General features: G+C 43.3%; 1 protein-coding gene across 1 annotated transcript in view; it reads right to left on the reverse strand.

Moving 5' to 3' along the window:
* Positions 1-19,280, reverse strand: part of GUCY1A2 (guanylate cyclase 1 soluble subunit alpha 2) — a 338,257-nt gene extending 318,977 nt beyond the window's left edge. Inside the window, exon 1 of the mRNA XM_043579224.1 lies at positions 18,926-19,280. Coding sequence (XP_043435159.1) covers positions 18,926-19,246 — 321 coding nt within the window. The 5' untranslated portion in view covers positions 19,247-19,280. The remainder of the gene's footprint in view (positions 1-18,925) is intronic.
* Positions 19,281-19,905: the final 625 nt, after the last annotated feature.

The raw sequence follows: 19,905 nt of genomic DNA on the forward strand, positions 1-19,905 counted from the left end.
TTCCACTCCTTTAAGGTTCTTAAAATCAAGAGAGGTACTTTTCAACCAAGAATTTAACGTAAGTCCAATTTGTCTGATGGGAGAGACTCATGGCAGATTTTTGCGGCATGAGGTTTTGATAATAAAGAGTGACAGCAGTGAGAAAGAGAGTGAGAGAGAGAAAAGAGAGAGAGAGAGAGAGAACAGGGACAACCAGAAGTAAATGTCCCCTGCTTCACAATTTTTTTTCAACCTTAAGTCATAACATATGAGAGTTTAACATCAAGGCAGAAACTTTGATACTCTTAACATAAAGCATACATGATATATAGCCTTGCTTTCATTCCTGTTAGTGACTCTGGAAGAACAAAATAATAAACTTTGTTATTTTAGGTTTTTAAGATGTTTCCAGGCAGGCGTATCTTGATTTGATTTATAAATCACAAAAAGTAGCTGAATACCTTATTTAATGGCCAAGAACCATTGGTCAGATCTTATTTTTAGATTCACATTTTTAGCCTCGTATGTTATAGTTCTACAATGGTAACATTTTTATTGACCCGTACTTGAAATTGTCTTACTCAATTTTTCTTTGAAAAATTATTATGTGTCCTGGAGTAACTTGTAGTAAAATGCTTTTTCCAATTAAATACCCGATGTAATTGGTAATTTCTGTCATTACCGTCATCATGAATGCTATTGATTAAGACGATTTATCCCACTGCTATAATCAAAATAATTGGATATCTGTGTTAACTAGATATCTGAGACCTAGATTTTTCTCAATAGTCAAGAATGCAAGGCTAATGGTGGAAAATTACACTTACAATTTAACTTAGTATTTGATTTCCTCCATCTTCCCCCTACTCCCATCCCTAGAATGTAGTTGAATAAGGAATGAACTGACCAAGGGCTTAAAACACCAGCAGGCAGCAGCCTCATATACCAGACTTACACAGTTAGGTCCTTGAGAGCTGTGGGTCCCAGCCATTCTCCTTCAGCACGAAGGCTGGGTTCATACTTTGCAAGCAAACTCTTAGAGAAAGAATTTCATTCAGAACAAAAGGAAAGACTGGTTTTCTTTGAAATGTGTTTATAATGGCAGTAAGTTTACACAAGAGGGAGAGAGGGGGGAAAAAGGAGACTTTCTAGCTTGCAAACACTGTCAGGTCCACAAAGTGCTTATTGATCGCTATTATCAGGAGAAAACAATAAACCTCTCTTCTCCAGCATCCACACCAGAAACTCCCTCCTATGTGTCTGAAGCTTCAGATGGAATCACAATAGTCCGTAGCTACAATTTACTCTTTCCCCCAATCTTTGTTCCATTTCCATTACAACACAGTTACTTCATCATTATCACTCCTTGTAATAAATGCCTTTAGAGGCAGATTCTTTTGTTAAGGAGATAAAAGACATTTTCACTACTCGTGGCAAATTATTAAAAAAACACAATGATAGTAATTATACCTACTCCAGATTTCTACTGAGTGGCATTTTTTAATTCAGAATCCAAAGACAGAGTCATTTCCTTTCTGCCCTGCATAATCAACAGTAGATAGAAAGACAGATACATGCATACATACACACATGAATGACATATACGTAGATAAATAGGTAAATATCAAAAATGCTATCAAAATAAACTCATGTTTATATATGTAAACACCATGATGAAAACACAGTTTGTAATAATCTCTGAACCCTTTCCTCAGTGAAAAACACATAAAGAAATAAATTCCTTAAGTTAAAAATCAAATATTTCCTGACACAACTTTTGAAAATCAAGACATCTCCAGGCACCTGGGTTGTTCAGTCAGTTAAGCGTCTGACTCTTGATTTCAGCTCAGGTCATGATCTCACAGTTGGGGTGATGGAGCCCCACATCAGGATCTGCACTGACCGCACAGAGCCTGCTTGGGATTCTCTCTCTCCCCGCTCTCTGTCCCTTCTCTGCTTGCTCTCTGTCTCTCTCTCTCCCAAAATAAGTAAATAAAAACTTTTATTAAAAAAAAAAGAAAATCAAGACATCTCTTATACACAAATTAAACCAATCACACATGAATATGTGAAATTAGAAGACAGAGTGACCCTGCACTGGGAGAATCTGGTCAACAGGCATTTTTAAACAAGACACTTTTTCTTTCGTTGAGTTCTCCATAAGGTTACGAATTAGGATGACAGGCTTCTCACCAGGGCAGCGGCAGATTCTCCTTAAATGTGCTGTTGGGGTGATGTGAGTTTTTCTTCCAAGAGTTTTTGCTTTCCCTCGGGATGACTTTATACAAGAAATAGGTTGGAAGAAAGATAAAATCTTTTTCATGCTTTAATCCTGAAATGTTTGCAACAGAATCATAAGAAAAAAACGGGGTCGGAAAGGGGGGTTGTAATTTTTCCCATGTAACTATGACATAGCCAATTTTTGGCACAGAAAAAGCCAACAACGGATATCTGTTTAATTAACTGGAGTTGAATTTTTTTTTTTAAATATGGTTTGATCACATAGCAAAAAGTTATTTCTTCCTCCTTGTACATGATGTAAATTGAGTGGTATAGATTACAAGAGTATTTAAGGAAAACCCAACACTTTGGTTTTCAACTCTGCATATTACTAGCACCATTTTCTTCTCCATAGATCTTGTGTTTTGGCTCATGACACAATAAAGTCAAGCATGCACAGTGGGCATATAGTAAACATATGATGAAAGAATAAAAATAGCAGGACAAAATAATTACTTAAATCTATATATTATGTTTTATTTTGTTTTGGCTACTGTGACCGATTTTAACCCTAAAGTACATTAGTATTTATCAATTCATTTTTTTTTCTCACAACATTTGTACGGTATAGTGAAAATAAATATTCTTATATTCACTCTAAATTTATTCATTTGACAAATATTTATTGACCAGCTACTTTGTGCCAGACCCTGGAAAACTTGGGATTTGGCAGTATATAAAAGAGACAAAAATCCTTGCTTGTTGAAATTGAGCAAAATTTATCTAGAAAAGGAGAAGGAGAGGGCCAATGAGCTATATTTGATTGTGTATGCCCTGACTGGCCTTATCTGACCTTACACACCTCCTTTCAACTGTGTGAAACACATTCAATATAACAACAAAGTACAGTCCCATGCACTTGGCCCCTAATCCCTGGAGAGTTCCTTCCATTAGGGACCTTTCCATCAGGGTCAAAAAGAGCTCCCACACTAAACAAAGTCATATCAGACATGGCAAGGGTAAGAACAGGGGTTATATATATATAATATATATCTCAAATTACTTTTAAAACTGAAAGAGAGCACACTAATACAAGCACAAATCAAAAAAAAAACAGTTCCCGCCACATGTTATTAGGCTTACCAAATTCTATCTTTAGAAGGATAAAAAAAAAAAAAAATCTGAAGTGTTCACACTGATAAAAACAATCCAAAAGTTATATGCAGTATAATATACAAATAAAAACATGTGCTTCCTGGGGCACCTTGGTGGCTCATTCCGTTAAGCATCCAACTTTGGCTCAAATCATGATCTTGCAGTTTGTGACTTCGAGGCCCACATCAAGCTCTGTGCTGACAGCTCAGAGCCTGGAGCCTGCTTCAGATTCTGTCTCTCCCTCTCTCTCTGCCTTTCCCCTGCTCATGTGCGTGCTCTCTCTCTCTTAAAAATAAACGTTAAAAAATTTTTTTAAATGTCCTTCCTGATTTGAGTATAAAATTTCTGAAGGATGCATTAGGACATTTCTGGCCTCAACTGACATCCCATGGTCAGTGCAGCTACCACAGTTGAACTAGATCTTGGGAACTGCTAATAGCACAAGTTAAACATAAAACTCATTAGGTATACAAAATTATTGGCCAATCCCAGAGTTATAAAATCAGAATGAGATCATAATAAAACAGGTGTAAATAAAACCAAACTTTGCCAGCTGCCTGTGCATCACACCCCTAGTGTGCCATATTACTTTCCCCTTGGGCACAGAGAAAATATCCTCATGCTTGGCCAAGGGACTCAAGACTGTCTCTAGATCAATCCCATTTTTTCTGAAGCCTATTTATCTCATCCATCTCCAACTTTTTTTGACTGTTACCTTCAAACACTAGTCTCCACTTCTTTAATAAAATTTTATTTGGCCTCACAGGCCCTGTCAGCTCTTTCTCGCTTTTTACTTTTATTGCCAAATGTCTCGGGTGATAAAGTGATGCGTATGATATCCTTTGTTTACTCACCACACTTTCCCTCTGTAAATAGGTTTCTATCTCCGAAGCAGGTTTGACATCACTTTTCTAAGGCCCCAGCCGCTTCATTCACACTGAGCACCACCCTTAAATTCCTGTCATTTCACAAATGGTCATTTCACAAATGTCAACCACCGCAGCCCTTGCTCTCAGATGCTCCCAGCCACCTCCCACCCCCACAGGCAGACAAACAAAACAGCACCCCGGCACCTACATTCTTCAGCTTCTCTTTGTATGCTAGTCTCAATGCTCTCTTAGGATTTTTGTCTCTCTCTCTTTCACTCAGAGAGCTCATCAGTTTTCAAGATATTAGCTACTACGTCCACAAGCTCTTGTCAAAACCCAATCCCAAATCTCTATTTATTGGGTACATTGCCTGCAACGTGACAGGCACTGACTGTGCTGAGGCTGGTGATCCAGCAATGCCAAGCCCTGAAAGATTGCACATGGCACAGCCAACCATTTGCACCTAAATTCAAAACATCCACTGCTTTGGATTCTTTTTCTCCTTCTCTCTGCCCTTCCCCTGCTCGTTCTTTCTCTCTCTCTCTCTCTCTCTCTCTCTCTCTGAAAAATACACATTAAAAATTTTCTTAAAAAAGGGGGCACCTGGGGCGCCTGGGTGGCGCAGTCGGTTAAGCGTCCAACTTCAGCCAGGTCACGATCTCGCGGTCCGTGAGTTCGAGCCCCGCGTCGGGCTCTGGGCTGATGGCTCAGAGACTGGAGCCTGTTTCTGATTCTGTGTCTCCCTCTCTCTCTGCCCCTCCCCCATTCATGCTCTGTCTCTCTCTGTCCCAAAAATAAATAAACGTTGAAAAAAAATTAAAAAAAAAAAAGGGGGGGGGGCACCTGGGTGGCTCAGTTGGTTGAGCGTCTAACTTCAGCTCAGGTCATGATCTCATGGTCCGTGAATTTGAGGCCCACATCCGGCTCTGGCTGACAGCTCAGAACCTGGAGCCTGCTTCACATTCTGTGTCTCTCTTTATCTCTGCCCTTCCCCTGCTTACTTGCTCTCTCTCTCTCCCTCTTTCCCTCAAAAATAAATAAGCATTAAAAAAATTTTTTTAATCCAAGTGCAAACAAGGTTATCATTGTATTTCTCCCACATGCCATCTCCCCATTACTACCTGTGTCTATCACTGTTTTCAAACGCAGGCACAGGCTGGGCTCCCTGGGAAGCACACTCTGAGAAGATCAGCATGTAGAAAGCTTATTAGGGGGTATTCTTGGGATCGATACCCATGGAACAGCACAGAAGGAGGCAGAACAAGAGGAAAGGAGGAGATGGAGGGTGATGCAGTCTCAGGGGAGGCCTCAGTTTACCCTACATGAAGATGTCCCTTCAGAGTTGGCTAAATGAGGGCAAGAAGATCAAGCCTTCATAGCTTCATGCTCACCAGTTACTGGAAAGGGGCAAGACCTTGGACAAGGCGGCTCTTTTCAGTCTGGGCAATGCATCCAAGGTACTGACAATGGAGGGTGAGAATTCGCATCATGGCTAGCATCCAGGGGAATAAGTCCTTCATTTCTAAAGGGGCATCTAGACACTGCATCACAATGTCCACCATGCGCACTGAGGCTCAAAATATACCACAGGGTGGAAGGAATACAGCGCTTGGAGCTAAACACACCAAAATTCTAATCTCTTCTCTATCAGTAACGAATTGTGATCCTAGGCAAGTTGCTCAACTTCTCTGAATCTCTGATAAGATTATTTTTAAAAGTCACAGACACAAATGGGGAAACATTTAAATGCCTTACACAGGTTAATTGCCTTCTTCCACCCTCTAAGTTGGTGTTGTTGTTTAGAACTCTGCTCTTTCTTTCCCAAGTGCTGTGACTTCTTCCAAAATGACACTTGCTCATCGAGTCAGTGAGGATGCACCGAGCACCACGTGCCAGCCAGGCCTGCTCTGGGCACAGCAAACACCATCGTGTGCACCCAGACAACGCCTCTGCCCTGGAGGGGCCGGAAGTACAGCAGGGAAGACAGAGAACACACAGGAAGACAAGTAGATAAAGAGTAACTTGTGATGGTGAGGGCTGTGATGGCAGTAAACAGCCAGGTGACAGGGGCTGGGTGACAAAGGGCTGCCTGCTGCTGAGGCTGAAACCTCCTGAGAACAGAAGGCTGAGCGAAAACAAAATGGCTGCCCGATGCTTCAGCGAGGCTCGATGTTACACTAAGTAGCCCCTTTCGTGTCTCTTCTGCAAACCTTCCCTCCTCCTTCCTTAGCCCTTTCTTTCAGGAACCAGCGCCACCCTAAAAACACGACAAAGGCAGCGCATACACACTCCCTGTCCCGAAACCCATGAGGTCCTGTATCTCCGGCTAAAACCCCCAGCTCCTTCCTCTCGGTGGGCTTGCAGTTTGAAGACCTAGGCCTCCTGCAGCCTCTTTTGTCCCCCAAAGCAATAAAGCTGTTGATCCTGTTTATCCCCAGGCTCTGTCTTCACACAGAGGTGGGTTTTCCACAACAAGGTGTCATTGAGGAGCTGGAACGTGATAACCAAGAAAGGGCCAGTCACGTGGACAACTGGAGCCAGGGGGCATTTCTGACCTGGGGATTAGGACCAAAGTCCAGAGGCAAGATGGTCCTTGCCTGGAATGTTCAGGGAGCTACTGTAGAACCGTGAGTGTAGGTTAGACCTCACGAGGTGAGGTCAGAAAGGTAGGCTCTTCCCTGTCATGTAGACCATGGTAAGGTATCAATCCCCATTCCTGTTAGGAGTAGCTCATTAAATAAAATGCGTACAGCACTTAGCACGACGCCTGAGGCATGGTGAGGACTTGATAAATCAACACCATTGTTATTACTATCATCGTCATTATTGTTGCAGTTTCAAAAGGTCTTTTGCATACAAACCCTTTTTTGTCCCTATATCCCCAGTATCAAGCCAAATAAAGAAAAGTTGGGGTAAGACGAAGAGGAAAGACAGAAGGAGGGGTAGAAGCAGCTGTCATGTACAATACTCAGTAATTGTTTTAAGGTGCTTTTATGTTTTTTAAATCCAAAAGGACCACATCCCATTTCTGTCTGAATGTCCTACTTCAGTCATGTTGCTTCAGGCACATGGTGCGCGTGATGAATGAATCACTGAATGCTCATTTGCTAAATAAATGCTCTATGAATGAATGAAAATGAGAGGTAGGGGAATGCACAAATGAACAAGAGACCAGAATCATACGTGGTTTTTAGATTTCTAGGACAGAACTTTTGGAAGTGTTCATAACCCTGAAAGGTTGCATGCCCAGAAAATGGTGGAAATGTTTCCCATAAAAAGCATAAGAAGGCTGAACAAGATACCCCTCTAACAAAGGGGAGCGAGCACCTACAGGTTTTGCCAAAACTTGTGGCTGGAGGGGAAGGAAGCTTATCAGGAGATGTGATTAACAATACGCCGATTGGTAAAATGGCCGTCAGGAAGGGGTTGGGTAGAGGCAGCAACACGGATTATTTACTGGATTCAAAATACTATGCTGTCATTATACTTCTGATTTTCATAATCCTATAAATTATCACCTTCATCTTATCAGCACCAGGCTCGAACCCACGGAGCTAACCATCCACTCATCACCTTCATTTTATACATAAGAAACTGAGCCTCAAAGAGACTTAGCCAAGAACACACAAAATAATGGCCAGAGTCAGTGATTGACTCCACAGCCTGTTCTCTTCCCAGAGTGCAGGGAGCAAAAGAATCTGAACCAATGCCGTGGCCCTCAAAAAATCAGCATAGCAGCACAATGAAGTAATCCATAATAGTTAAACACAACGTCTTCAATTCACCATTCACATTTCATTACATATTTACACTTAAGTAAGAGATTCGCATTATCATATATGATTTCAGAGATGGGGAAAGAGAGACAGGAGTTATTTCCCCAAAGTCAAATTAAAACAACAAACAGAATGCAGCATGTGTTGAATTGTAGCTTCTGCACAAACACACAAACATACACACATACACACAGAGGCATTTTTCAAGAAAACAAGGCACACACATGCACATTAGCCAAATTATAAAGAGGACTGTAAAAGTTAAAACTTCTTTTAATTTTTTAATGTTTATTTATTTTTGAGAGAGAGAGAGACAGCAAGAGAGAGAATGAGTGGGGGAGGGGCAGAGAGAGAGAAAGAGAGACAGAATCCCAAGCAGGCTCCAGACTCTAAGCTGTCAGCACAGAGCCTGACACATGGCTCCAACTCATGAACTGAACCATGAGATCATGACTTGAGCCAAAGTCAGATGCTTAACCAACTGAGCCACCCAGGCACCCCAAATTAAAACTTCTTTTAAAATCCACTCCTAACTTGCCTCCCCTTGCCTCCTGCTGGAGTGTGAGAAACTAAGTAAACACATATTAACTCTCTGAGGCCACAAGAACCTTATAGTTCTTCAGTGTTTCCATTTAGAAGAAATGTCCTGTTCATAAGCATCGGATTATCTAAGATATTCCACTTGTGAGAATGTCCACACACCTATAGCACAGTGGTAATTATGACGCATAATGATGACACTGAGGTACCGAAACCCATAGCCAGTCTCTGGGATTATCAAAGACTGATTAATACAACGAAAATTGCTTAACCCTCAAGTGTGTTTTATTGAATTTCATCCACTGACAAATTGATATTGCATATGTAACAGTTTACTTAGAATGTTTGGTTCACCAAAACTATTTTCTTAACTTTTCAGGTAAGAAAATATCTGCTGGGGAAAAAGGAAGGAAGGAAGGAAGGAAGGAAGGAAGGAAGGAAGGAAGGAAGGGAGGGAGGGAGGGAGGGAGGGAGAGAGGGAGGGAGGGAGGGAGGATGGATGGAAAGGGAAAGAAAGAAGGAAAGAAGGAAGGGAGGAAGGGAAGAGAGAGAAAGAGAGAGAGAGAAAGGAAGAAAGAAAGAAATGTGCTCTCCAATACAAGAGGAAATATGTTGGTAGCCACCATTACTCTAAACTCCACATACTCCACATACACATTACTTCTCATACTCAAGAAGCAGTGTATCAAGTCTGAGCCAAGGAAACCTCATTGTGTAACAACTAAGGACCATAAATAGCGCATTGAATGATGTAACTGAATATTCTCATATTTTTCAAGGATTAATTCTAACTTTGAAAACATCATGTAAATACTAATCAAGCAGATAGAACTGAGTTTTTCAATCACTAATTATGAGTTACCAGTTCTGGTTTGGGGATGGTGTCGTGGAGAGGGAAGGCCACCTGGGGGAATCAGCTATTCTAAGAGAATGATTTCAATAGTGAAAACAATAAGACTGAGATATAAATTAAATAAGCTTAACATCAGATCTGCGTCCAATAGAGGATGACTAGAAATGCCTTTGAATATTACAGTCTGCCCCCTGTGACATTCATTCTCATTATTTCCCAAGGCAAAACCCTCTACTTCAATGGATTGCTCTCAAACACCTCACACTCAACTGACATATAGACCTTTTAATATACAACGCATATACCTTCACAACTTTCTGTCTCTCCTAGTTGTAATCACCTGCTCAGTTTAGGCTACAAATTCATTATGTTCAGCCTCAGCTGGGCCCTCAAAAATTACCCAATAATACATCTACCTATTCCTGGTCAGTTTTCTTTTCCATTCCTTAAGTCAATAATTTCTAACTTTACCACTTTCCTGAAGACTCTATCCCTCCAGCACCATTATTATGTCTATAATGGTCACTGTGGGTGTGCTAGTTTGTGAAGATTTTGTTTAGTAGAATGTTTGATAACACAGGATTTCTTATACATTGAGATAACACTGAATAAAAGAGCATAGCGGGATACCATCTCTATAACTTATAGAGAACCATATCCCTTTCGCAGAAAAGACACAAACAGCTCTAAGTGAGAATACATATGCCCCCCCCCCCGTTACTGTGTCTCTAGGCATTTATGATAATCATACTAAGCAAAGTTAAAGATAATTGGCATAAAATCTATAGATTATTGTGAAGCTACAATAAAATACCCAATACAGAGTGTCGTGAAAATTTCAAAGCACTGTAAAACATCTTATAACTATATTTACTCCTATTTGTGATTGAGCAAAAGCTACAAACAGAACACTTCATGAAGCAGAACTGAAATATGGCAGCATAAAATAATGGGAGCCTACAAAGCATTACCAGATACACCACAATCTACACAAGGATTTATTCAACATTTATTTGTTCTCCTAACATTTACTGAGGGGCTTTATAAATCAGACTTTCTAGGGGCACCTGGTGGCTCAGTCGGTTAAGCGTCTGACTCTTGGTGTTGGCTCAGGTCATGATCTCACAGTTTCCTGGGTTTGAGCCCCACGTTGGGCTCTGTGCTGGCAGTACAGAGCCTGCTTGGGATCCTCTGTCTCCCTCTCTCTCTGCCCTTCCCCCACTTTCACTGTCTGTCTCTGTCTCTCTCAAAAGAAATAAATAAACTTTAAAATAAATAAATAAGTAAATAAATAGGTAAATGACTTTCTACTAGGCGTGAACATATATAGATCTCTGCCTTAAGGAGGCAGAATAAACCAAAATCACATTACAACACAGTAAGTACCATACTAGAGATGTGAAAGATAACTTAGTAGTCCATAGGGAAAATAATGCAGTGACCGGAAACAAGATGGATGGATGTGTGTGTGTGTGTGTGTGTGTGTCTGTGTGTGTGTGTGTGTGTGTGTGTGTGTGTGTGTGTGTGTGTGTTTGCCTGTCGGTCCGTCTCTAGTTGTGTGTCCACAATACCAATTAAAAAAACCATTCTCTCCCAATATTAAGTTGGAGGGTTTATGCATGAAGAAGTATAGGCATAAAGCAACAAGAAATGGAAGCATATTCTAGAACATTTTTATTTCCTCCACCAGGCACAGCAGACTCACACATAACAAACTATGGTGAAAGGAAAAGGAGGCAAAGGTGACTTCAAGGACTTACAAGTAAGATAACATCAGGATTTCCACAGGGACAGCCTCCTCTCATGACAGAATGGTTCTAGAGTTCTCTGCAAATGCAAATTTCTTTAAATGTTGGATCACCATTTATCTAGACAGTTCAACTGGACTCTTACCCAGCTCAACCACGGAATGAGAGAAAGACTAATTGGCTACAGATGGAGATATTAGCAACCGGTATTGTATTTGTCATGTTTTGGTAGGGTTTGAAGGCTGGTTCTACATGTCTGCTATCTGAATGTCCTATTGCTTCTTTTCTAGGAAGATCATTTTTTTCTGGCATCCAGATGTTTCTTTCTCCCTTCACCTTAAAAAAAAAAAAATGTATTGGCATACAAACAAGTCATTGCTCCAAAAGGAACCAGTATAAGGAACATTTGAGAAATGCCATGTCAGTCTCACTCCGAAAACCAAACTCGGAATGCAATGTCAAGTGGACCCTCACAACAACCCTTCTCCCTTCTCCTCTACTCTCCCCAACATTTTTTGAATAGCTGTTTCTTGAATCAGAGGAAAGAGGCCACAGAACACTGACGGCAACGACATGTGACCTATTGAACAGAAACTTCGGGAAGCTAACAAGGCATCCTCAGCAAAAATGGGAAGAGAGTCATAAATAATTGAAACCACAAACAGTGAAATCTCAGATACCTTCTGCCACACAACCAACCAGGTTATTTTGAACACAAAGGATACCATATGAGACATGGCTCCAAGTCACTGCCTTTATTCTGTCCCTGTTGGTCAGTAATTGCTTGACACGTATTCACCCCAAAGGAGTCACTTCCAGATCTATTCTGTCCAAAAAAATTCAGTCTGCAGAGCTCAGTGAGCCTGGATCCACGATCCTGACAGTATGGAATTCAGTCACTTTCGGTGTGCCTAGCAATCACCTGGAGTGTGACTTAAAAGTTAGAGCCCATGCCCCTCCCTAGGGCTACAAACTAGACTTTCTGAGGAAGAGGCCCGAGAATCTGCATTTTCACAACTTTCTTCAGGTATTTCTTATGTTCAACGAGGTCTGATAAACCACTAGCTTAAAGGAAGACCTGTTTAATAAGCCTCAGATAAAGCCTGTACTGATAGTGACTTTTCACTGTTCTATTTATAAGAATGTTCACTCTTTCTCAATTCCCCACCACAGCTCAACAGACCTCCAGGCTTCAGAGATATTTCCAGCTCCCCTACTTCCTAAATCACTCTAGTCTGGAATTGTCAATTTTATGAGATACTCTGAGTTTACAGCACATAATTCTAGGTCTTCAGATCCCGTCCTGAAGTGATATTTGAAGAGCAGAATTATGTCATTCCAGCTCTTAAGAGTGCATTTCTGGCAGCAGGATCCCACTTGCTGACAAACATATTTCTCTCATTTGGGAGGGAATTGTATAAAAAAAAAAAAACTAAGAAAATATAAGGAAACTGGAGGAGAGTCATCACATTTACCTAACTTCTTAAAATACAAATGGGCCACTCGCTAAGTTTCCAGGAGGAGGAAACTAACTACTCCATCTGCTCTCTTTGAACATGACTGCATTCTGAAGTTTTGCTTTAAAAGGCAGGTGTAGGGGGTGCCTGGGTGGCTCAGTCAGTTAAGCATCTGACTCTTGGTTTCTGCTCGGGTCATGATCTCACGGTTTGTGGGTTCAAGCCCCGCATTGGGCTCTGTGCTGATAATGTGGAGTCTGCTTGGGATTGTCTCTGCGCCCCCCCCCCCACTCTCTCTCAAATAAATAAATAAACTTAAAAAAATTTTTTTAATGGCAGGTGTAAGTAAAATTCAAACACGTTCACATACTTGAAAGTATCTCTCACAGACTGGGCACAAAATATAAATACTTTGTTTGAACCACACATAATACAAGAAACCTCAAACACAAAAGAAATAATGGAATTTGACAACTGAACAAAGAACATCCACTCATTTATTCTGAGTATTTTACTGAGTCACCCATCAGGTACCAGGTACTGTGCTAAATATGAGACCAACATAAGAGTATCAAGGTAAGAGTCAGAATTTAAAAAGAGGAACTTTAAATTTTGAGCTAAATACTAGCTCATGCATCAAGTAAGGGAAACCTGGTCACCAGACAGCCCTAGCAAATATTCTCCCTACTAATATCAGCTGATCCTTTTTCCTTCCTAGATATGTGTGAAATTCCAAAAGGGATCATTCTGTCTTCTTGTTAACTCACAGTGAATGACGTATATACCTCGATACAATCAATGCATTTATTTTCCTACCACATGCAATGAAATACGTGTCTTTCAATTTCTACCTTCAGCTCTACATGATGGAACAAGTCCAAAAAAAAAAAAAAGGTAAATGAAAGAGCAATGATGATATAGATGGAAAACACGTAACAGTACTCAAGTACTCTCCCCACATTTCCCAGAGTATTTCGAGGTAGATAAATCACATACTAAAAAGGAACGTATAATCACTTATCACCTCGGCCTACAAACTAAGAATCACTGATGGCATTTCTCATTGTCAAAAATCAACTTCAAAATAAAGACTTAACAACTGAGCCAGTAGCCAAACAAGGATAGAGCACTGTACCTGAAACATAAATGCCACTAGCTGGGTAACTACTGGACATCACAGCCTAAGCCCTTGAACAGCCGTACAAATTCATTTGAATGGGGAATTAGTTAGATGGGGAATGCTTGAAATTCTCAGGCAATAAAAATAAGCAATTTCTCTATCACCTCTCTAATTTTCTTTCTAATCTAAAACTGACTTATTGGAAAATACCCACATTCTACCAAATATACACACCCTTGTATTTTTAGAGAATTTACAAGACTGGTTTTCATAATGCCACATAGCATTCAGCAGTTTGCTGGAAATGTTTGAATCTGCAATGATTACACATGCTCATGCACACACAGGAGTCCTAGCCAGGAAGCCAAAAAGGGACTCCAGTTTTAATTTTTTTAATGGATTGGCTGGGCAAGGCCAACAAAATTAATTCCTTCTTATCACCTTTTTTTCTGAGGACATGACATCAGTTAACGCATAAACTCCTTCAATAAGGTTATCAGCAAGTAATTATTGCAAAAAAAAAAAGTAAAAGAAAAAAGAAAATTTTTATGTAGAAAAATTTTCAATCATTTGGAGACATTCGAATTCAGTTGAAATTGATGGATCGCAGTCTGAAGCTAATGTTTTACTGTGTTGCAGGAGTGTCACAAAGAATAGTGCCCTCTTTCACAACAAATCCACACGGTAGCTATTATTCCTATTTCACAAAATAGGAAACCAAGGCTCTGAGAAGGGAGGAGTCACCTTTCCAGGGTCCCACACTTAGTAAGGGGCTCAGCAGGGAGTTATTCAAACCCACAGCTGTCCAATTCCAAATCCGCCTTCCTTCAGCTCTGCCATAATGCTTCTCAATGACTAGGGATGAGGTAGGGAAATGTGACAGATGGCCATCAAATTCTGATTTCAGATTCCAGCATCTAATTACTACAGATATAAAAACATGGATCTACTAGAATACCTTTTGTCTAACTTTTTAATTTTAATGGATGTGTTGCTCAGAACTTATTAGCCAAATTGAGCCCCAAATCTTGAAATCATCAATAAGATATATAAGTTGATGAAGTATCCTCTCTCATGAATATACCATACTCATTTTTCATTATTTCCATATTAGTACCACTGTCACATTCTAAGGGTTTTTTTGGGTTTTTTTAAGGGTTTACACAGGGCGGAGAGCTCATTTTATTTAATATCAGGGAAGCCTAAATGTGTATTTTTTCATGTTCTTCCACTTTTTCTAGACATGTGCCAATACAATTTCCTTTCCACTAATAATGAAGCAATTTTTGCTTTTTTTTTTTTTTTTTTTTTGCTGCTTGAACGTAGGCTTCCCTTCCATTTCCTTTCCTCGCTGTTCTCTCATTTTCTTGGACTACTCTCTGTCAGTAGCTTTCCTCCCCTTATTTGCCACCCTTCCAGTTACTTTTCTTCCTGCCATTCGGCTCTCCAAAGCTTCCGGGGCCTTGAGAGCCACCTGCGATGCTGTGACAGCCAACAGTTCTGCGACAAGAAAACCAGCGAAGCCATGACCTTAAACTGGTCCCTTGGAATATCTTCACCGACAGGCTGACATTAGCAATCCCAAGCCCGGTAAGTGATAGGGTTCTAAGTGATAGGGTTCTCAACAACTCTCATTTATAAGAACAAAATAGCAATACATGAGTTACTAAATTCACCCTTGATGTAAAATCCCCAGCTGTTTCTCCATATGTGTTCCCAAGTAAATGATTTCAAAATCAATAATGTGATAAGTGATTTATGCATCTTCAGCCAGGTCTTTAGGATTATTTTTATTGCTATGGCTGTGCCCCAGAGATTCACAATGAACAAAATTATCCACAGCGAATGGTAAATCAACTTCCTGTAGACAGCTCCAAGACAATCGGAGTTCTTATGTTTTCCTTCAGCACAGCTTCCTTAAAATAAAGGCTATAATTAAAGAAGTTCCATGAGGTCAAGGACCGGGAATGTTTTGTTTGGAATATGTATTGCCAGTACTTTGCACAATACTTACCACACACTAGATCCACAAATATTTCAAATATTTTTAAATAACCGCACGGAATAAATGTCCCTACTTCAGAAAGTGATCTACTTTCTTCAAAGTTTTAAAACTTATAGATGCCTGCTCTTCTCTGGCATGCCTTTATAAGAGCTTATCAAAAGCTTGAAAATATGTCTTCATAGGTTGCAAGAACAGGGAGGGATCCTGGGAACCCTAAGAGCCACACCGTACAGACAAGGGGGCTCCTAGAGGGTTAAAGTAACATGCACAGGGATAGATAAGTAGTTAGTTGTCCAAGGTCCAGTGAATGAGAACCAGGCCTCATGAATTCTGAAATTTTTTCACTTTCACCAATTCAGTTTACTTTCATCATTAAAACGGTGTTAAGTATTAACAATATTCACAGCCAACATCAATGCATCTAACAATGCCTATCAAAAATGTCAAAAACCTGAGTGTGACTATTCCAATGATCCAACAGCTAGCTGAATCACTTGGCCATATCCTTGGGCTTATTAAATTCATTTCCTACTTGCAAGTTATTCTGAATAAAGAGCCAATCTGCTGTGGTTGAGACAACATTCCATGGCGAGGCCACGAAGAAGGCAGAAACTTCCACAGCAAAGACAGCTTCTCCTAAGGTACGCTGTGACAGAATATAAAAAAGGGTTCCCAACACAAAACAGCTGGAAACTGCCCTCTTAGAATGCTCTGGTTATAACTACTCTTTATTAAATTACTTCTTTCAAAAATAGTCACTTGGTGCTAATGAAAGAGAATGGAGAAGACATAATTTGTTTCCCCAAGTGTTGTCAGAGAAACTTAGAATGCTGACAACATAAGAAAATGAATCTACAGAAACTTCTTGAAGCAGAGTTCTAGACTGCCAAAAAAAAAGGGGGGGGGAGGGTGGAGGACACAGAAAAAAGTCACCGCTTTGAAATAAAATCTTTGTTGTTTTTGTGTTACCAAGTCTACAGGTGATATGGTTAGCCAAAGAAAATCTGCTCCTATGTGCCTTACGATGTTGAAAATATTTATACCATACTCACCTGTATGCTGTCAGCATTGTAGCTAATAGGCTAATTTCAAAATGGAAAATAACTGTAGCATGGGAAGCAGACAGAGCTGTTACCTATATATGATCATTGCAATGATTTGCAAATTTCTTATCCTGAAAACTATTATCTGGGCACATGCTTTTTATCCATCAGACAGCTAGTGTCATTCAAATTTGACCTATAAAGGTAAAAATCAGAAGCTATTCCTTCCTTCCCTCTTATTCTGGCAGTAAATACTTGAGTTCAGTTTATTTTATGCACCTCTCACCTAAGGGGTCGAGAACAGCCTTCAGTTAAATCGGCATTACCGGAGGCACTGCCATGACTTCTTAGAGATTTGTAAATTCTGATTCGAAGGCAAAAAGAAAACTCCAAAATGATAAAAAAAAAAAAAAACACCCCCCAAAACTAGTCATTTCCTTCAGTAAAATCACTGTATCAGATACGAATCTGTTGTACTGACCAATTACTACATTGCACAAATGTTGCTCTAGGTACTAACACAACACTACAGACCTGCAGATTACCGGCCTCCTTTCATAAAGGCTTATAAGTTCAACAATTTGCAACATCACATAGTTCCTAAGATGATGCGTCTTGGGAAGTATTTGCAGTAAAGAATAGCAAACAGTTGCCAACCCATTCTGAGATCTGTTTGTATGTTATCAATGGAAGGCGTGGAAGGAAGGAAGGGACGCTGAAGGGAAAATACGCAAGGAAAGGAAGAGGACTGAGAGTAGTTTCATTGTCAGAGACAGAAAAGGTCCTTCTTCACTAATGCCAGGGCCACAGGGATATCTGTAGGAGTGCCCGGTACTAATACCCTGTCCCTCCGGATCCCACGCTTTCACAGGTGCCTCCTCTATCATCATTTGCAAGAGTGCTTTCAAAAGTGAGATTCCAGAATAGTCAAAGAAGATGGCTGTTCAGATTCATTTCACAAACTTTGAGAAAAGGAAGAGGAGTGTAGGGGTGCACCCAGGGGTGCAAAGGTTAAAGTTCTGTGCCGAGTGGAAGCCCCTGCACCCAAGACCAGGATGAGAATAAAAGGCTTCTCAGGAGATTTGACACAGAACCTCCTTAGGATGCCGTCTGCACTGGAGCGGATTCCTTCAAAACAGAGCTCACCTGTCACAGAAGGACTGGAACAGAGGTCTGGCATTCCTGCGGTGGGTAAAAGTCAAGGGTATGTGAACAGCCTGAACAGGAATGAGGCAGAAGCCACTGGAAAAACGTCTAGAACGTGGAGGAGTCTGGAGCACACCCCGAAATGCTGATGCAGACATCCCGGGTGAGCACAAGTTTAAGAGAAGGCTAGGAAGGCATTTAGTAATTCAACACATCAGTATAAAGCGTCCAATACAAGGCAGCCAGGACAAAATGAGGGAGAAAGCACTGAAGAATCCAGGGTAAAGGGAGTGAAGGTTGAGGCAGGTGTGCAAGAAACACCAGGGAGGTTTAGAAAAGCAGACACCAGGCTCCCCCAGAGAAGAAAGTTGAGCCAGTAAATGCTCAGGGAATAAGGGGGGGGGGGGGGGAGAGCAGCGGGTGGGGAAAAAAACCAGAGATCATTAGAAGGCAACTCGGAAAAGTATCTGACAGCCAGTTCCTGAAATTCTTGAGAAAAGGGATGCAACACAGAAGGCAGAAAGCCTGTGGAATTCAGAGATGTCAGAAAAGGTCACGCGGAGCCCAAGAGAGTGTGGGAAAAAAAAAGAGAGGAAGAGTTTCCTGGAAGGGGCAGGGGCTCCTTTGGGATCCTGGGGAACAGTGAGGCAGGACCGGGAAAGGGGAGCTGCACGACACTGGGCCTGGGAAAGTTTAGGGATAGCAGAACAGGTGGGTGTGAAGGGGGCCCCGGGGTGACCGAGAGCGAGCAGGAGTGCACGGCTAGGAGGGGAGCGTCCGGGCCACCACACCCCCCCCCTCCCCCGCGTAGAACCCTGACACCCCTATGTGTGAAGCCTCGCCCCGCCGCCGCGCGCGCTGACGCCCCCCTCCGGCCGGGCGCAGGGGTCGGGGGCGGCCCGGGGACCGCAGCCGGCTCGCCCCCCAGAGGCCGGGCTCGGCGCGCACGCCCGCGCTCTCCCGGCGCCAACTTTCCCCACCCGGGTCCTCCGCCCCCCACCCCCCCGGGCTCACCGAGGGCGCCGTCAGGCGGCTGATGCTCTCGCCCAGCGAGTCCAGGTTGACCCGCCTCCGGCGCTGCGCCCTCCGGGCCCCGGCCGTGGCGGCGGCGGCGGCGGCGGCTGAGGCGCAGGAGGAGGAGGAGGAGGCGGCGGCGGCGGCAGGGGCCGGGGCGACGGCGGCGGCCGCGCGGGGCTCGGGCGGCCCGGGCGGGCTCCGGCTGCCGTTCCAGCAGAGCCGGGACAGGGGGCACTCGCCCTCGTCCTCGGGACTGGTCTCCAGGTAGTCGGAGCCCAGGGAGCTGAAGGACTCGGACGAGATCTTCCTCCGAGACATGCTGCGGGCGGCCCTGCGGCGGCCGAGGCGGCGGCGGCGGCGGGGACGCGGGCGGCGGCCGCGGTGGCGGCGGCGGCGGTGGCGGCGGGACCCGCGGGCGGCGGCGTTAGGCGCGTCGGGGTCGCGGGGCTGTACGGGCGCGCCCGGCCGGGCGGGAGTCCCCGGAGCCGCGGAGCCCGCGCGGGCGGCCGCTCATGGCGGGAACTTGGGGCCCGGGCGCGGCGGCGACGCCAGGCTGCGCTAGGGGGCCGCCGCCGCCGCCTCCGCCGCTGCTCGCGCCGCGCCGCCTCTGCGCTCGCCCGGCCGCCTGGCGGTGCGCCGCGCTCCCGCTCCCGCTCGCGGGGAGGCTGCGAGAGTGCGGCCGCGGGCGGCGGGGCGGCGGCGCTGCGGCCCCGAGCGGTCCGGGAGGCTGAGCTTCTGCCGCCCGCGCGCCGATCGCTCCCCCCTTCCCCTCTCTCCGCCCGCCCCTCGCCGCCCGCCTCCCTCCTTCTCCCTTTATCAGCCCCCCCCCCCCCCGTGCGCTCCCTCCGCCGGTATCACGTGTCGCCATCATACTCGTTGCGAGTCCCAGCCTCGCCCGTCGCCACGTTTCAGGAGCAACGAGGACACTTGGTCGCCGTCCTCTGTGCGCCCTCCCCGCTCCCACCCTCCCGTCCTCC

The sequence above is a fragment of the Prionailurus bengalensis genome, chromosome D1, assembly GCF_016509475.1.
Source record: "Prionailurus bengalensis isolate Pbe53 chromosome D1, Fcat_Pben_1.1_paternal_pri, whole genome shotgun sequence".
Taxonomy (NCBI): Eukaryota; Metazoa; Chordata; class Mammalia; order Carnivora; family Felidae; genus Prionailurus; species Prionailurus bengalensis.